This window comes from Paramisgurnus dabryanus, chromosome 15 (assembly GCF_030506205.2).
Source record: "Paramisgurnus dabryanus chromosome 15, PD_genome_1.1, whole genome shotgun sequence".
NCBI classification, from domain to species: Eukaryota; Metazoa; Chordata; class Actinopteri; order Cypriniformes; family Cobitidae; genus Paramisgurnus; species Paramisgurnus dabryanus.
This window is the reverse complement of record NC_133351.1, coordinates 2,912,768-2,932,695: the sequence shown is the minus strand read 5'-3', so window position 1 is coordinate 2,932,695 and position 19,928 is coordinate 2,912,768. Positions and strand designations below refer to the sequence as shown.

Below are 19,928 nucleotides of genomic sequence, written 5' to 3'. Positions count from 1 at the left end.
ATGCTGCAATTAACAAAATGAAAGGATCCAATGTAACAGCAGATTTTGTTTTTTCTTTGTGCAGATCCCCTGGAGGAGAGGATCGAAAAAGCAACCCAGTCTTCTGAAAGCAGTCCGGTTCCAGAGGTTTCGGTGAGCGCTGCATCTCCCCTCAACACAACTCAGATGTCTGACTGCGGAGTCCAAACATCGCTCTCACACACAGACTCCGATTCGGTTGCACCGCAAACTGTTCCCAAATCTTCCCCCGAGCCTGGACGCTCGTCTTTCCCTGGATACCAGACTCAAACCCGAGTCGGTTTAACCAATGCTGCAATTCAAACCCAGACAGATTCCACAACTATCTTTACTGATTCACCATCTGGATTTTGCACTGAACTCCCCGCAGGTCTGCCCGCATCCTCACCTGAGTTAAAGAGAGACATGTCCACTTCTACAGAAGAGCTTCATGTTCCTGAACACAAAACCACCACAATCCAATCCAGAATGGGACCAGCATCCCCACCAACAGCCACTAAAGCAGACAATGTGCAGTATAAAGTGGATGCCGAGCCCAAACCCAAATCATCCAATGAGCTGACTCGTGAATACATCCCCAAAGTGGGCATGACAACTTACACCATCGTGCCACAGAAGTCTCTAGAAAAGCTGCGTTATTTTGAGGTGGAACTGACTTTGGAACGACCCGCAGATGCCAGCAAGGAAAATCCGGACGGCAAAACCTTCTCACCTCCACCCGGCCACCTTCCACAGTTGACCAACGGCACGTCTGCTTTTAATGGCCACCAGAGATTCTCCAGAAAATCCACAGAGCTCACGCGGATCGTTTCTCTTGCTTCACCTCGAGATGATGTCTTCTCGCCCTCGTCTCCATCAGCGGTCGAACTCGACGTCAAAGAGAAAAAAGTTCCGCCCACGATAAAACCCAAACCGGCATCTTTCCGTCTGCCGCAGCACAAACGAACACCCGGGGATTACGTGGCTTCGGCGGCCGTCCGCAGAGCGAGCTTCGGGAGCTCCAGTAGCGGCGGCAGTTCGTGTAGCAGCCCTGTAGCGAGGTCGAAGGAAGCTTCCAGCAGGCCACAGTCCGATATCTTCCCACCTCCGCCGCCGCTGGAGAATTGGGAAGGAGAGAAGGATGCAGAGGTACATGGATCTAAAACCGAACACGCTGCCAAAGATGCAGAGGTTCCAAGATTTCCACCAGCTTCATGTCTGACCCGTCAGAAGAGTCTTCCTGCGAAGCCCTCGATGAGCCTGGAGAAGTTAAGAAGCTTCGCTGCTCCCAAACCGTACTCGCCATCAACGCCTTCCCGCTTCGCTCAGGCCGTGCTGTCCGCCGTCAAAAGGTCGCAATCTCTTCACCAGCGACCTCCGGGGCACGCAAGCTCCATTATTGAGTCTCCTGAGCTGCCCGAAAACACAGTAAGTGAAACAGGGGTCACCTTGTTATTGTTTTTAAATATGTGTATAAGTGCATTAACGCTAAATTGCTAACATAGTGGACTTATGGGAACAATACATTGGTTATCATAATTTGATGATTAATTTAAAAGTGACTCTGTATCATTTGTATTAAAGAGAAAAAAATCACTTCATCTGATGTTTAAAGTTAATAAAATAGCCTTGACAGGCGACTTACTGGAGTTTCACAGCTATTGAACGACTTTATTCACTCTCACCAAACTTTTTCTGCCCCATTTGTATTGTTTTACTATTACACAATTTTTAACTTCTTAACTGGCACCTGACTTTACTTCAATATTTTGCATGTAATTTTTTTTCTCTCACGACAAACTATGTATCATTGTAAAGGTCTAACCGTGGGTTCACACCAGCCGCGTTTGAGGCATCAAATTCACGTCTACCGCGTCTAGTTTGGCCCTTGAACATTTTGAGTTTACTTGCTTCATTCGCGCGTGAAAGCCGCAAATTCTAGTCATCGTCATGGGAGGTCCTTCTGCGACTCTGCTTGCTTCCTGTAATCACGTTACTACAAGAGCAAGCTCCTGTTTGGTTAACGCGGCACGTTTTTCCACCAATGTAACATTTTTTCAAGTTGCGCGTTTCCCACGGCAACGTTCAAGTCGCGGTTTGCTTGAATGAGGCGGAATCACGTCTACCGCGCCGCACTAAACGCCTCATTCGCGCCACGAGACCTCCAGAGGCGCGTCAACGCGTCTTTACATTGACTTAACATTAAATCACTCGTGCTTGAAGCCTCTGGTCTACACGCAGTGTAGTTTTCATATTTCATCACCATTTTGAGAAAATTATGACATAGTGAGAGTCAGTTTCTAAAATGTCACACGGCCACAGGTGGACCCAATTTGTTTTTACATATGTATAGCACTAATACCCTATTCTAAACCTAAACAATTTTGAAACTATATATCAAACTCTATATCAATGGAAAGCTCAATGAGTGTAGTTTATATATTTCATCACAATTTTGGGAAAATTGTGACGTAGTGAGAGTCCACTTCTAAAAGGTAACGGGCCCATAGGTAGGCCAAATTTGTTTTTACATATTTATAACACTAAAACCCTACTTTAAACCGAAAAAAATCATGACAAACTATATATCACTGGAAAGCTTTCAGAAAGTAGTTTTCATATTTCAAGGTCATCTGATGATAGAAATAATGTAGTGACAGTTACATGACCTCCCCCCAATATTAATTATTATTTATTCATAACACTATATCTTATTATAAATCTTCAAAAATCTTCAAACTATATATCATTGTAAAGCTCTTAGAATGTAGTTTTCATGTTTTGAACCATTTTGCAGTAATAATAATGCAGTGACAGTAATTTATTAATTTGTGTCAAGAGTATGCAGCAAATCGTTGACACCTAGTGGCCGCTGTTAGTAAAACCACTAAAAGTGCAACACAAACCTCATTTTTTGTGTGATTTTAACTTGAAAATTGGATAATTACTTTTGTGAAACATTTACATTTTTATAATTTTATTTATAAAATGAATATGTCATAGCATTATTTTTATTTACTAAAATAAATTTAAACTGCTATAACAATTTTTTACAGATACTTTTGTGAGAAACCTTACATTGATTAAGTATCTAGACCAAAAAATACCATAGTTATAGTCTTTTTTTTTAAGGTGTACACCACAGTTTCACCCCCCTCCCCCACTCAAAAGGGATTTGTGCCAGTTAAGGGGTTTAAGTATATATGTTTATATTATTTACAATACACATGATTCGTTTCTCAATATGCGTTCTTGTCTGTACTTGTGTTCTTGTGGACTTGTGAAACGTCATCAGTCGCGGCCCAAGTACTGTTCCAATCCAAAGTTCGCATCAAGCCCAAGTTCACATAAAATCCCCGGATGTGTTCTTGATCCGCCCATTTTATCGAGGATGCATCAGAGGAGACTTGTGTGGACTTATGAGAGCGAAGTTTCCCAGAATGCATTTCGCGTCAGGAGTTCGTTCTTCCGAGTCTGAACTTGCAAGTTCGAACTACGAAGGACACAAGTCCGAGTTCGGCGTACTTGGTTTTGAGAAACGGCTACGGTCTTTAATGATAATTTTAGGGGGGGGGCATGTCCCTCCAGGCCCCCGGGATTTCCATCTAAGCTTATAATGTCCTTTTCTTACCTTGTTCACCTTTATAGACTTTTTTCTGCCCCATTTGTATTTTTTTATGACTTACACAATTTTTTAAGTATATATGTTTAGATTATTTATAATACACATGGTCTTTCATGATAATTTTAGGGGGGGCACAGGATTTCCATCTAAGCTTGTAAAGTCCCTTATTCACCTTATTGCACTTCAGTTGTTTTGTAAGTAAATAATCCATTGTTAAGTACACTGGTAAACTGGGTGAAACTCATTGTAATGGTTGTGTGTGTACTCAATGTATTGACGCACAAGGATCATTAATCTATGTTCTGGACTGACCTGTCGTCTTGTCCTTTGTTGTCGTGTCACTGAGGTCAGCCGTGAATGTGTGTTGTGATGTAGAGCGCTGTTGTGTGCCATCACACAAGACAATGTATGTTTGGCCCTCGGTGCCATCAAAATACACTTGTGGTTTAATCTTTTGTTTGTTGATGGGACTGGGTGTGTGTGTGTGTGTGAGTGTGAGTCTGTCTGTGTTTGAGTTTCTTATTTGCGTCTCTCTTGGTGTGTTTGTGTCTATTCTTGCGGGTACAGTGAAACTGTTTTATGCTGCTTGTGTTTCACACATAAATCATATGAAGATGTCACAGTAGCGTCTTTATCTTTCTCTATAGTGTGCACCGTCACCGGCCCTCAATAACACAGTGTGTATTTGTGTTTTGATCCCTCCTGTGGATCACAGGTGACAGACAATGGAGAAGCGAGCGCAGAGAGATACAGAGAGGCCCCATCACAAAGAGCAGACCATGGTGAGCCAACGCTGAGCTCAGCCCAAAATACAGACATGGGAACATATACGTTTGGAAATACTCAACCACCACCCGTGAGTGTCTGTAGATCTTCATATCTCTCATTAAAACCTCCATTAACTTTATTGTATTTATGCATTTAGGTCTTGTATGCGTTTGATGGTGTGTAATTTAATGCTTTTTAGTTCTTAAGTGCCTACTGTAACCAACTGTCTTGTATTATTATCTGTGATAATTAGGCCTGAGCTAAAATGGATTTTTTGATTAATCGTTAAAATGTGGTTGATGCAATATTGATTCTTAAAAGCCCAGAATAGATTTTTTTCTATTTTTATTTTTGCAAACATTGAACATAAGATCTCATTAACATGAATCTTATTACTAGAGTACTTAAAAATGAAAATTACCCCATGATTTACTCACCCTCAAGCCATCTTTGATGTATAGGATTATCTTTTTCAGAGGAACACAATCAGAGTTATATTAGAAAATTTCCTGGTTGTTTCAAGCTTTATAATGGTAGTAAATGGTGCTTTTGAATTGAGGCCCCAAAAAGTCCATCCATCCTTCACAGAAGTAATCCACAAGGCGACAGGGGGTTAATAAAGGCCTTCTTAGGGCAATCGATGCAGTTTTGTAAGAAACATTTTTAATATTTCAAACTTCACAAACTAAAATAACTAGCTTACAGTAATGACGGATGCATGTTTACTTTTTGGGCTTCAAATCCAGAAGCACCATTTAAAGCTTGGAACAGCCAGGATATTTTCTAATATAACTCTGATTGTGTTCGTCTGAAAAATATAATTATGTACAAACATTTTCATTTTTGGCTAAATATCCTTTTAAGTGTACCTAAAATAAAATAAAATATATTCTTATTATATTATACTCTTAAATTTGTTTTTACTGATTCAACATTTGTAAGCTGAAGTTTACTATTCTTGATTTAAAAAAAAAATCTATAGACATTGTATATTCAGTTTGAGCATTTTATACTCCAAACACACCAATGCAACATGCATATACAAATTTGAATGCATCTTTGATATATTTGAATAAGAGCAAAGCTGTCAATTGTTCAAAGTTGGACCTCACATTTGGCCACTGTATATGGATTTTTTATATGTTTTAAATACATATTTTTACTTATGCACTGCTTTAAAATGTGTGCTGTTGTGCATGAATCATTATGCCCTATGCATCTGAGTTTGCACCTTACTGGCTAAATTGATTTTAACAAGTTTAATTTTATCGTCCAATTGTTTTATTCATTTCAGTTTTTCTTGAGGCTCATCCTATATCCACTTTTTCTGACAGAAAGCCTCTGCCATTGTTCATTTAATAAAGTATCTGATTGTAAACTTTGTTGTTCACAGGGCTCTTGTGGATCTTTAGCATCATCTTCTACACTGAAGGGAATATTAGAAACATCCTTGGATGAATGAGGAATTCTGACCATCCTTAATTCACAGTGTTTTCATTGACAGACATCAAGCTCCTCTCAATCCAAAATATTCCTCAAACCACTTGATTTTTTTTTGTTTTGTTTCTCACTACAGCACAAGTCCAGATTTGGTTAAAACAATGTAAAGGTTTTTCACTTTTTTCCTATGCATTGTGCTGATGGCAAGATACCTACATGCCTTAAAGAAACGTTTGCCCAAGAATGTAAATTCTGTCATTATTTTTCAAACTCATTTATAGAAAAATCTATATAAAAGTTAAAGTTTTTCTTTTGAGCTCAGTATAGCAAACACGACTAAATACTTTGATACTTCTGTTTTGAATTTTTTTGTCAAATACAGTCAAGATTTCCCTTTTACCACTACTAAAGTAATGGCAAACAGGCTTTGAACAATATGAGGATGTGTAAATAACAACATAATTTACATTTTGGGTTAAACAAATGGTTCCTGATGGATCATGTAGCATTAGAGATTGGAGTGAGCAGCAGATACAAGGAAAAGACAAATCTACAAATGTGTATTTCTACAGATGAACTATCAGAGATTAAAGATTTGAAGTTTTCCTTTCTGTTACCCTGAATTCAAACGAGAGAAATCGTATTAATATTATTTTATTTTAAAGCCTACCTGTTTAAATATTTTGGGGTTGCTTTGAGATCACAAAAGACATGATGAACTTTGTAAATGCACAGATAAAAAATGTGCTTTGCTCTTTTGTGAAGCCTTTATTTTGTTTAAATTATTAGCTGATATGATATAATTGCTAGCTTATGAAAAGTGGTACAGAAATATTTCATAATTATACAATGTATCTCTTGTCAAGTATCAGCATGTAATATAGTCATTAATGGTGGGCTGCACTTTTAATATGTTAAAAAATAATGACATATCATTGACCAGGTTTTTAAGGTCCACAACAAGAAACGTTTCGGCAAGACAGAAGACACTGGGCTTGTTTTGAGGAGAAAACTGCTGTGATATCTGAAATAAACTCTCCTCAGATCTGTATTAAAAAAAATAACAGATAAAGTGTCATTTGTGTTATTTATGAGTCAAATTCCAGTTCAGAGTTTCTGAAATTTAAAGATGTCACATTCGTTTCTGATGCACACCATGTTGCCAACGCAACAAAGTATTTTTACATTACTTTTATTTGCATGTCAACCATCTGCTAAACCATTATGAAATAATGAAGCACTTTAAGAAAATGATTTAAATCAAATGATTGGGTGATCTCAGCATGTGTGCTCTATTTAGTGAGGGCTGTAGTGATTTTCTATTGTAACTTTATTAAAGGACATCAATGCCGTTTTAATGCAGCAGTGGGAGAAACGCATGACATTCAGAAACTGATTTTTGGGGGATCAGTATGCACTTAAAAATAGAGGTGCTAGAAAGTGATCTTCACAGTGATGCCATGCAAACATTTTTGGTTGGGTAGAAGAACCTTACAAGGAACCACGACTTGTACGCTACATCCTTCATTACATGCTGGAAATGCACTCCTTCGTGAAGTAAACGTGCATCCAGAAGCTAGTTATTTTAGTTTTAAATATTAGTATTTTCTCACAAAATCACATTGGTTTCCCTAAGAAGGCCTTTATTTAGCACTTAGAGCTGTGTGGATTACTTCTATGAAGGATGAATGGGGCTTCAAATCTAAAGCACCATTTACTACCATTATAAAGCTTGGAACAGCCAGGACATTTTCTAATATAACTCTTATTGTGTTCTTCTGGAAAAAAAAGATAATTAAATGTATCAAGGATGGCTTAAGGCTGCGTAAATCATGGGGTAATTTTCATTTTTGGGTGAACTATCCCTTTAAAGGTTCTTTGTGGAACCATAGGCAAACCTTTATTTATTTAGTGTAAGGAACAATGGTGCTAAAAGCGTATGTATGGTACTAATTTTTCTGATACTACGATCATAAAAAATGTTGTAAATATTACACCCCACAACAGATTTAATAAAATGATGTAGTCCATTTGTTGCTTTTTAATGTATCAGGAGTAAAACTCTTGTTTGTTTGCTATTACCTGTGCTCGTCCTCGCTTTTGTAGACGCGCACACCAGCCCTGCGCGCGTGTACCTCGCCTCCGTACAGTATCGTGACATCGCATATGAAAGCCCGATGAGCGAGGCGTCCACGCGGTAACCGGCAGCGATGGTGACGAGAGGGGGAGCGCCGTGTAACGCATCACGTGACTGCACGGACACGGCGACACCAAATGTGACGCCGAAGTGCCATTTGCAGAATCTTTAGGATTTACGCGGAGTCTTTTACGCGGCGCGTTCATGCGGTGCACTGTATTTTACTGTACTATAATGTGCTGCATATGAGAGCGCATTAAGAAATATGGACAGGTCAGCAAAACAAAACTCACCGGCGTTGTTGTGGGAGAAGAGCGAGCTGTAAGTCTGATTTCACTTTACTTTAATCAGTTTGATCAGATTGAATGAGATCAACGCATGTATGTTTGTCATGTTCTTCTGTTAATACAAAAAGTCATTCGTGGAAGGAGTTTTCTCTTCACCTGTTTCATATTTGATTTATAAGTGTCATGACAGTTTGCGCCAGTTATTGTTTAATCGGTAACCCTTTAACGTTACAATAAGGTTGCATTTGTTCACATGAATTAACTGTATTAGTTAAAATGAGCTAACAACTCTTCAGCGTTTATTAATCGTAAATACCAGGCCTAAAACATTTTTTAAATGTTGTGCTATTAGTTAATGCACCAGCACCATTCCCCAATAAAATATGATGATTGTAATAACTAACAATTACGGTTTAATCTTATTATATAGACAATCAAAATGGCTTTTTAATGTTTGCATTATGTTTAATATGTTTTTATTTGGATTTTCCCAGTGTCGTTTTTTATCGCATTTATTACAGAAATATTGTCAGTTTCTCAATCCGAAGGCTGCAGCCTCCTGAGGTCGCATTTCCAGGCTGCATACGTCATTAAGACTGTGTTATTTCAGAATATTAACCATTAAAAAGTTGACTATTATTCTTAGTTAATCGTAAATTGATGTAATATGCTTATGACTTGTGAATGTAAAGCTAAGTTAATTTAAATGAACCAGGCTTGATGACGTATGCAGCCTGCATTTGCGACCTCCGCAGGCTGCAGCCTTCGGATTGAAAAACGGCCACAATGGGGTGGTTTCCCGGACAGAGATTATCTTAAAAAAAGTACCAGGCCTTAGTTTAATTAGGATATATATAACTAGTTTTCCGCCTCTATGTGTAATTTACTAATTTTGGGGTTTATAAAACTGTAATACATCTAAGAATGAATAAGGTTAAATTCAAAGGTTTGTCTGAGGTAAAAGAGGCACGTGTACTACTACCACCTACTGGCGATGGAGAGAAATTCAAGCTTTAATCTTGTGAGACTCAGCTGGGCTCTGTATGTAGGCATATGCCTTTATTAATATTTAGTGGTGTTTTTTAAGATTTTATTATTTACTGTAAGCATTGCTATTGTGATTGTTTAAAGTTTTGAACACCATTTGTGAAGTACAAAAGCTATGCCTTGAATTGTGTGGCTTGTTGAGAAGAGCTCTTTTCACGGTCCTAAATTGATCATGGTCACATACTGTATAAGTAAAATTGGCTTTGGGAAGTAAATAAAAACGATTATTGGAATATAAATTTAGGAATTTCAACATTAAGCATTGGTTAAATGTAAGAAAACGTCTGAAACCGCCTACTTCCATACTATATAGTAGGTGAAAGAAGTACTTTTCGCCTACTATATACGATGGATGTAGGCAGTTTCGGATCAAGGGGCAACCTTCCTATCTCTATTGTGAAGCGAACACCTAAGTTTACAGCATGTTTACAGCCTGGTACAAAAAGTGTTTTTGGTCTATATCCACCTTATTTTTGACGACGTAAATGTGCGCGCCGCCATCTTTGAGCTCCTTTGTGTAAGACTTCCGATGAGCCACTCATATTGCGAGGGACACGAGTGTGCTGTTTTGATTGGCTAGTTAATGTTTATTATGAAATCTAAGAAGACCGGCTTCTTTTTGTTAATTTAGGGGTTGCTACAATAGCTGGTACAAACGTAGTAAATCTCTACAAAACATTTGTTTTAACCTTAATCCATGCACAAGAGCCGAATTGTGTATGTGGCGCACGTGCAGCCATTATCCACACACCCATCCAGTAAAACCTTTCATAGAAACTGTCAGTAAACAATAAATAATAATAATTAATTTGATTTGTGGGCGCCTTTCAGGACACTCAAGGACACCTTACAATAATAAAATAAATCAATCAATTACAGAAAAAAAACACAATAAACTGTAAATAAATAAAATCAATAAAATCAATACCCACTAACATTACTAAATCAATCAGGATAGGCTAGAAAGAAACATGTTTACAGCCTGGTAAAAAAGTGAGTTTGTAGACGTAATTTAAAAATTGAGAGACTAAGACTATTACGCACCAGACGACACTCAGACTCTTGACTTGAGAAGAAGATAAAAGAGTTAACAAAAGTAAGTGAGAAGCTTTCACAAATAGGCAGTTTGGTTTAGTACCTACTAATAAAATCTCAGTCTTTGCGCTATTAACTTTAAGAAAATTGCATGTAAACCATGATTTAATTTCAGAGAGACGGAGCAACAGAGAGGAAGATGGAGATATTGAACTAGGCTTTGAAGATAATAGAGCTGGGTATCGTCAGCGTAGCAGTGGAATTTTTTTTTAAATTTTCGAAAAATTTGACCTAGAGGCAATAAATGCACGATAAACCAAATAGGGCCCAAGACTGAGCCGTGCGGTACACCACTGGTAATCTGCGGGAATTGTTTGATCTGAACAAATTGGGCACAACCAGATAAGTACAATAATTGTTAAAAAACAACTAATATTATGCTGATAAAATATGCTGATTTAGCTGGTTTCTGCTACTATTAATTGTTTATTGGTTAATGTTTATAATAGTTCTGAATGTGTTTGCACATACTTTTGTTATGTCTTAAATTACTTTTTTATAAGCTAATAATTTCAAAAGCTCATGTCTTATCAACTGCATAATAATTTTTTCATAAAACTAAAAAAATACAGTTCACACTGATTGATACATGGCAGGTGTAGTAAATATTTACCATAACTGTTTAAATCAGGTTTTATGCGTTCTCCCACTATTATGTTTTCTACCGGCTGGCTATTGGAAGGGACGTCTCACACAAAGAAGGGAAATATGTCATATCACTTACTTCTATGTTCGAAAATAAGGGGGATAGATAATTTTGCCCTACATGACAACTGTAAGGGGGGTGAATTTTTATGTAACTCATCCGTTTTAAATATTAAGCCTTAAATTTCTGCATAATTAAGGGCGTGGCCACTCGAGTGACATGTGAACTGCCACTGCGGTCACAAACCTATGGGTGACGTCACGGACACTACGTCCATATTTTTACAGTCTATGTTTCAGACGCAACGATAGACTTCTTCAACCCAAAAGCATTTCATCCTACTCCCTGTGCAGCCCTTGTAGATCCAAAATCTGCAGCCACCCCGCCAGATGAACAAAGTGTGTGTGTGTGTGACATGATTGCATGTTAATTTTACATTAGAAGAGACAGTGTTTGTGAATGTACTGATTGTAGTGATGGAGGGTTTGGTGTCTGGTGTCTATAATTATCTGATCTTGTATGTCCTGTGAGTCTTTTGTGTGGTTCATGTGCTTAAATGAAAGAACATGTGATAGTCACTCCTCAGTCGCTTCCTTGCAAAACATTTACACAGCAACTGGTTTCATGGATTGTCACTTAGTTTGCACAGAGATCTTTTATGTAAATTAAATGTGCTACGCATTTCAGGCCCATAAAATACAAAACAAAAAAAGTTCATTAACCTGTAAAAAATGAAGTTATCAATAATAGATATTCAGCAGAGCATTAAGTCTAAAGTACAGAACATTTCTATTGCAATATATTTATAAATTACAAAAGTAGTTTTTTTTATTTGAGAGCTCAAAACACAAATAGTCCCAATATAAAGCAAAACTAATAATCCATGTTTGATTTGTTTTAAGAAGAGATTTTTAATGCATTCCCATTTTGCATGCCTTCACAAATACTGCTGGGATTTGACATGATCGTAACCTTAACCTTTCTTGTAGATTATTAAACTTGTTTATGGGTGATTTGTATAATAGTTAAATTCTCAGAGTCTATTAAAGGAATAATGTAATGGGCCGTCTCATTCAACATCATTAGATACTATTCAGATGTGACATTTATGGTCAAATATTTACTACCATTATATTTGCATGTATCCATTACACAAAGCCCAGAGCAAAACTTACTGCTCAGAGGTTGATCTTGTCGTAGCTTTATAGCTATGACTTTGTTTGGGTATTAACTGTGTCTGCACCTTTGTATTATTTTAGTCCTTAAAAGTAAGAAATTAAAGAGGTACAAAGATATTTGTTGACAATACAGGGTTATACAGAGTTATTATTTTAATGTAGATGGCATGTTCATTTGGTTTTACCTAATTGTATATTTGTGTATCTTGGCAAATAAACCTAGTGATCTGCAAAATATGTGAATAATGAAGTTTGATTTCAGGAGCGACAGGGGACATACAGAATAGTGTCCATTTCCTCTCCATTTAATCTCATAGCTGTCCAAGTGAAACAGACAAGATCTGGTTGTGATTTTAGTATTTTTGTGTGTGTGTGCTGCTAAGCTGGACATGTGATTTAAAGTGATTACAGTTTGAGAAGGAAAATCTAGCCATCTTATAGGTTGCATTGTATGTTTAGAAGTTTGCATACTTAGTTAATATTCAAAGAGGTCTGTCATCTCTATTGATTTGGTTTGAGAGAATGGTGTAGTATAAAGTTATGTAATGTCCTCTATTCAGCACAAGACTCTCAATCATTAAAACATTAGCAGGAACAAAACATGACGGTATTAAAGATGCACCGATTGCAATTATCTTGGCTGATTCTGATTTCCGATTTTTTTTTTATGTGTGACCTGCCGATACCGATTTATGCAGATTCCGATTTTCCGACTTTAACCCAAACTGCGTTAAATTGCATGATCTTCTTTCATTTAAACAGATCTCAAAATAAAGTGCTTTCTGACATTATGTTAGCTGTCCAAATATCAGTTGGTAGACTTAGATTGATCATGCTTTTGAACAAAACAAGCAAACAACATGCAGTGTTTTCTATATCCTTCATTTTAAATATATAAAGAGTTTGGTTCCAAAACGAAATTATTTTTATCAAATATCTTGATTTTTGATTGTGCTTTCCAATTAAAATCAATCAACTGCAGTTGGTTTGTTTTGATTTAAGCCTTCTTAACGAAAATAAAATACAGCTAATAGCACAATAAAAACATGATTACATAATAAACATTAAACATTAAAAAAAAAAAATTTTATCTTGTTTTGGAACCAAACTCTTCATATTCAAACTCAAAGTCCATTTCATGTCTTTTACTGTAGGTTGTAAACAGAATTAAAGTGCGGTTTTGCTTATGCATTTCTAGGAGTTTTGGAAGGAGATTATTTAAATGATTCACTCGCGATTTACTAATGTTTGCGCGAGTGTTGTGATTGGTATTTGCGCCAAGAAAACATCCACTAAATTAAACGGCTATAAAAATGTATCAGATGAATATTTTTTTCAATTTTTTGCATAAATCTGTTAATCAATCAGTACTAATCAAAAAACCTCCATGATTTTAACTCTTTAATTGCCAAGTTCATAAGTAATGTCACTGATTTGGAAAATGACATATTTTCAATATAAAAAATGATTTTTTTACTTTTTTCACAGTCTTGGGCATGTCAAAGATTAGTAAAAACATTGGCTTTCATGCATTTTTAGTTTTTGTGCAGTATCAGATAAAAACATTTCTCCCTCATTTATTGTTCGTTGCTGTTTTTGCCCCATTGACTTCCATTATAATGACATTTTTTGATTGCAGAGCCATGACACCTTTTTATCATGCATTCTTGATTGTTGGTGGTTTTTCCTTTAACAAAGAGGTCAAATCTGTCATTTTACTGTTGATCACCATGAGGCACCATTAACCCTTTAGTAGGCCTGTGCAAAAACAAAGCTTAATTTCTGGCTTGTACATTAAGTTATGAAGTATAACTCCATAATAAAAGCATATTATTGTGCGTGCACGTGCGTGCGCGCGCGTGTGTGTGTGTGTGCGCGCGCGCGCATGCGTGATAAAAATAATTTCTGTTAAAATCTACTCTGCATTAGATTTATGAACATCATTTCTTTTAAACATAAAACAACTTAAAATAAACTGAACAATGAAACAAGAGTTAACTTTTACGGTAACTTTTCAAGCTAACTTTTACGGTGCATTCACACGGGGCGTAAGCGTTAACGCTCCCCATTCACTTTCAATGGGTGACATCATGCGTTGCCAAACTGAATTGTGGATCCGTCAGCATCGCGCCACTGCCGTTGCTCGCTGCAGAAGTTGAAAATTTCTCAACTTTTCAAGAGGCAACGCGTGCGTCAGCCAATCAGATCGCCTTATGCAAATAACCTAAACTGAGCCAGCCAATTACGTTTATGGGAGCATGTATAGCGGCCACTGTGATTGGCTGTTGGCCACACTTCAGACAAGCCTTCCGTTAAGCGTCATTTTGAAATTGTGCTCATGCACTAATTTGCCCCGTTTAGTAAATCTGACCCCAAGTGTCATTTTAACACATTGTATCATTTGTTTTGATTCTGTGTTAAAATAAATAAAAGTGACAACACAATTTGTTTTAAAAGTAACACAAAATGTGTTGTTCCAATAATAACAAGGACATGTGTCTACTTTAAATAACAAATCTGGGACGTGTTTGGGTTCGCACATAAGGCACTTTAGCAATTTTATGTCAGTTTTCTTGGATCAACAGGCTTTGTGAAAGAGATTTATGTTTCACAGTTAGCACTTATGTTTTAGTTTTAATAAATTAACAAAAAAGTTGAGCAACATTTACGTGAGACTGAACACAAGAATGTCAGATATGTATGCTGTGATGAATCTGTCAGTGGTATTTATTTGAGTTTTACATAAACTGTAACATTCCAGAAACAGTGTGAGATTTTACGACACCGCAGCCAGAAAACACAAATCTAAACTAAAGCATAAGTGCTGTGTGAATACTTTAACCTGTAAGTTATGTCATATTTTGTGCAAGCAAAACAATCTCTGCAAAATATCTACTAGAATGTAATATTTGTATTGCTTTTTAAACGTTTTTCACAGTGCAGTCATGTCATCTACCAGCAGGACTGTGCTAACCAGTTGAACCCTGACCAATTGCTTTTAAACCTCTTATAGACTTCACCTACTGGCATTTCAAGGTCAAATAACTAAGAAGGAGGTTAAACTGTGCACCGTGTCTCTAATGTACAGTTATGTCTGTACGTGACGGCCTCAGAATAACCGTTCTCGTGTATCCCTCACGGCGCAGATGCATGACGGCTTTGCTGTAAGCAGAGATGAGGTGTGTGCACTCCCTGGTGGGATCTTGTTAATCCGATGATTACTTCAGACGATACAAGTGATGTTAACTACAGGTCGTATTTCTACTCCACCCCTGCAAGGGTCTCCATCCTCTGACCGCAGTCGTCTGATGAGAGTTTCACTCGAGCTGTATTGTCCTCCCTGAGGAAGTTTTTATTGCTCAGAGGTCACTCGTTTTAAGACTGTTGGAGACTCTCAGTTCAGTTTTGTGAAAGTATCGACTTTGTCTCAGATGTTTCGCCTAAAATTATTTAGGGTAAGTAAAAATAGAAACAAAAGAGGCAGCTGACCCACTGCAGGAGGATGCACGTATCAAACTCATTTGAATGGCAGAGCTCGTGTTATTTGATCCTTACTAAATTAAATTCATTATTGAATTTAGCATACTGTACACACAGCATGTTTTGTTAACAATAAAAAAAGTAAAATAAATGTTAGGCTACGTTTACACAACAACGATTTAGTAAAAAAAAAGAAATAAAAAGTTTTTACTTTGCGTTTTTCTTTTTTCTTACACACGATAGCGTTAACAAAATAATCTGCTTTGAGTTGGATCTGCAAAAACGACTAAAATGCTGTATTACTGTATAGCCCTTTTCGCAGAGAGATTACGGAAAATACGTCCAGGATTTGATCGTTTGATTTTTGTTTATTCACACTGCCAATGATTTTCCGTAATCTGTGCATGCATGCATAAGTTTGCCGTGATTTTTCTCTTGCGCATGCATTTTTGTTAGGTCATAAGGACCACGTGATGCGCTGTTCACACGCACGTTCTCACTACAACACGCCCCTTACGCCATTGTTTCTGTGTCTCATTCACACAGAATGCTTTCCGTGTATGTTACGGCAATGTTACTAGGTCCTCTTTACGGGAGCGATCCCAGAACATTTATGGGACTTGTTTGTGTTCACAAAAAGGCCTCTCTGCCAATTTTACAGAAATTTTCTGGTACCAAAGTGCTTTGTGAATGGGGATTATTTATGTCAGGCCTGTAGATGGCGATGTTACTTTGTAAAGAAACACTGCATGCCTGTGCACATACGCAGTCTTCTACAGAGTGATACAAAACAATCAAGAAGGCAAAAGCATCAAGCAATTTTGTTTAAATGGATGATGAGGTAGGTTAAGTACTAGTGACCCTGGACTAAACTTTTGTAAAGGAGTTAATAAACTTGATATCTTGAGTAGCACAAACATAGTCCTATAGGCAACCTGTTATTTATGGTTGACAATAAGTCACACGTGCACACTAGTGTGCATGTGGTCAGTTTTTATACAGATTTGCATTTTTGTTGTTTACACAGTAACAATAATGCTAATATAAAAAAAAAAAACTAAAACCGGTTTTGCCTTTTTAGGACCCTTAAAGGTGCATTGTGTAACTTTTAGGACGATCCCTTGACAAAAAATGCACTATAATATAAATAACCATATTATCAGTTGTATATAAAGACCTTACATGATGCACTGTATTGTACTGTATTGAACTAAACTGGTTCCCTTGCATGGAAGTCGCAGTCATGTTTGTATGGACAAACTGCTCTACAGTGCGTGCTTCATCCCTACATTGTATCAGTCGAAGACATGTTTGCCTGTGGCGGTTACCGTATGCGTTTTGAAATTGAGGGGTGAGCTATTGGTTGCAATTCGTAATCTCACCACTAGATGCTGCTAAAATGTACACACACCATCTTTAAACGTTGTTGTCATGTAAACGAACAGCTAAAACGCATAAATGTTTGCTATTTTTGGTTGAAAAATATGGTCATGTAAACGCCCCCTGGTGTGCTATTCCACAGAAGGCTAATGCTGCATTCACACCAGCCAAGGTAGAGGCATCAAGCGATTTCAATGTTAGGTCAATTTAAAGATGTGTTTACGTGTGTCTTGAGGTCTAGCTAAGCGAATGAGGCATCTTGTTTGAGTTGAAAAATCTGAACTTTGGCCGGAAATCGCGCCACGTTAACCAATCGCTGCGCCTCATTCGCGCATCTTGTTCGAGTTGAAAATTCTGCACTTTGGCGGAAAATCGTGTCGTGTTAACCAATCACTGCGCCTCATTTGCGCGTCTTGTTCGAGTTGAAAAATCTAAACTTTGGCGGAAAATCGCGCCGCATTAACCAATTGCTGCGCCTCATCCGCGCGTCTTGTTCGAGTTGAAAAATCTGAACTTTGGCGGAAAATCGCGCCGCGTTAACCAATCGCTGCGCCTCATTCGCGCGTCTTGTTCGAGTTGAAAAATCTGAACTTTGGCAGAAAATCGTGCCATGTTAACCAATCGGAGCTTGCTCTAGTAGTGACGTGATTACAGGAAGCGAAATTACAGTTGATTACAATCGCAGAAGCTCCTCCTATGACGCAAATTTCCGCGTGAATATCTCAAATTACTAGATTTTCACACGCGGCTTTTACGCACGAATGAAGCGAGTAAACTCAAAATGTTCAAGCGTCCAACTATGTGCGAATAGCGCATTTTTGCCGCCTCTACCGTGTCTGGTGTGAATTTGAGTTTTTAGAAACCGTAAACTTCTGCTAAACGCTTCACTTGCTGTCGATTTACTTTTATTGTTGTGTAGGAGAAACAGTTGAGCTATTAGAGATGTCCTATTTGTGATTTTTCTTTCCTACGGGTTTGTAACTAACTAACTAACTGCCGTCGTTTCCTTTAATAAATCAATGTTAAATGCAAAGTTAAATTTCAATAGAGGTCTTCTGTGTCTGTAAATGTTAACATGTAACTTGACATGTATGTGAAGACAGATTGTTTGATTTAGCAGCGGCTTTCTGTATCACACCCACAGTAAATATCCTGCTTATGGAGTTATGCTGGTGTCTGACAGAGGTGAATGTGTATGTCTGAAGCGTGTCATTAGTCAAAGTCGATGAGACATGAGACAGCAACGTCTCTGACTGATACATGGGTCATGACACAGAAAAGCCAGCACCAGAAGCCTTTGTTTGACATCTTCTATTAGCATTAATCATTAGAAAAAAGCCAGCACAGGAACATTGAATTATAACCTCAGGATGTGGCTCTCCTTTCATTCTCCTTCACTGAACTTTATGACGTACTATTGGATGAAAGTCTGAGCAGAAACAAGGCAGCTCATTTCAAACGTTTATGGCAAAGCTAGAGTTACATCATCTCTTCATTTCAGGTGTTGCCTCATAATTCATTACTTCAAGTCTTAAAGGTGACATAACACCAAGGGGCAACCTTCTGATACAAAAAGTGTTTTTGGTCTATATAGCTAATTATGCCCTTCATGCAACCGTAAGGGAGGTGTTTTTTTTTAAACTCACCCGTTTGAATTAAATTAAGCCTTAAAGTTCTGCAAAATTTGGGGCGTCGCCACTTGAATGACGGGTGAACAGCCAATGCTGTCACTATCGTCGAGTTGTGCAGATGTGGTTTCAGCAATCAGCTACCTAAGCTTCACCTACATCCCGCCTCTTTTATTTTCGGTTATCCGTGAGTAAGGCGTGGTGGTGACGCAATGCCAAGATGGTAACTGCAAGCTCCACCTACTATTGACTTCGAAAAAGCAATTCACCTGAGTGACGTCGCCTACGTCTATATATTTTGCAGTCTATGCATAACACACACAGTTTCTGCTAATCTCAGGTTAATCTTAAGTTATTGTAGGGGTGTAAAAATACATCGACATGGATTGATACATCGATTGATACGATGCCACACGTAAAATATTGATATCTCTGCTTCCTAATTCCTTGATGTAACGCCCATCTATGCATTTCCACCAAAGCGTACATTTTTAATCATTTTCCTCTGCTAGTTTTTCTACAACTTCCTCAGTGATTGTCACTATTGCACATTTTGGCACAAAACACTGAAAGACTTTGTTGCCATCAAGCTTGATTTTATGTGCAATTTTTTCCCTCATTATTATTTTTTTCTTTATTTAAAAAAAGTTTATTTTTGTTAGTTGTTGTAAATGTTCCAATTGGGACAGAGATTGTGTCATTTTCAAAAGTTATATTAAATGTTCATGTTATATATATTTAATTGCATTTGCAAGTTATTCAAAATATAACCGCTTAAAGGAGTAGTCCACTTTAGAAATGGGGTCCATTGACTTTTTATAGTAGGAAAAAAAATACTATGGAAAGTCAATGGGCCCCACCTATAAAGTGGACTACTCCTTTAACTAGGTATAGTAAAAAAAAAATATTTTTAAATAATCGGATCGCATCGAATCGTAATTGCATTGAAGATGTGTTTGATGTATCTGCAAATATTGCATCACTGGCGGAAAAATCTATATATTGTATGTTATCGTAACAAACTGTCCGATTTACACCCCTTAGTAATAGTATTGCTAATTTCCGACGAGTCTTTAGTTTTTATCAGATTTATAAAAGATAAATAAAGCTTCTGAAGGTGTACTGTGGGCGGAGCTAAATAGTCATTTGATGCAGTTTTACTAACTGCCTGCGGGTCTGACACATGTCTGGGATCTTTAAGCGCTGGGACCATTCCATTT

At 37.5% G+C, this 19,928-nt stretch overlaps 2 protein-coding genes across 4 annotated transcripts in view; both read left to right on the top strand.

Moving 5' to 3' along the window:
• Positions 1-6,904, top strand: part of cobll1b (cordon-bleu WH2 repeat protein-like 1b) — a 66,057-nt gene extending 59,153 nt beyond the window's left edge. The window contains exons 12-14 of one of the 3 annotated variants that reach the window (XM_065252334.2): positions 65-1,425; positions 4,338-4,478; positions 5,784-6,904. In XM_065252334.2, coding sequence (XP_065108406.1) covers positions 65-1,425; positions 4,338-4,478; positions 5,784-5,852 — 1,571 coding nt within the window. In that variant the 3' untranslated portion in view covers positions 5,853-6,904. The remainder of the gene's footprint in view (positions 1-64; positions 1,426-4,337; positions 4,479-5,783) is intronic. The other 2 variants (XM_065252335.2, XM_065252337.2) reach the window with 2 other exon arrangements.
• A 1,088-nt stretch (positions 6,905-7,992) lies between these two features.
• grb14 (growth factor receptor-bound protein 14) overlaps positions 7,993-19,928 on the top strand; it is an 83,573-nt gene continuing 71,637 nt past the window's right edge. Inside the window, exon 1 of the mRNA XM_065252338.2 lies at positions 7,993-8,288. The gene's annotated coding sequence lies outside the window, so the exon portion shown is untranslated. The remainder of the gene's footprint in view (positions 8,289-19,928) is intronic.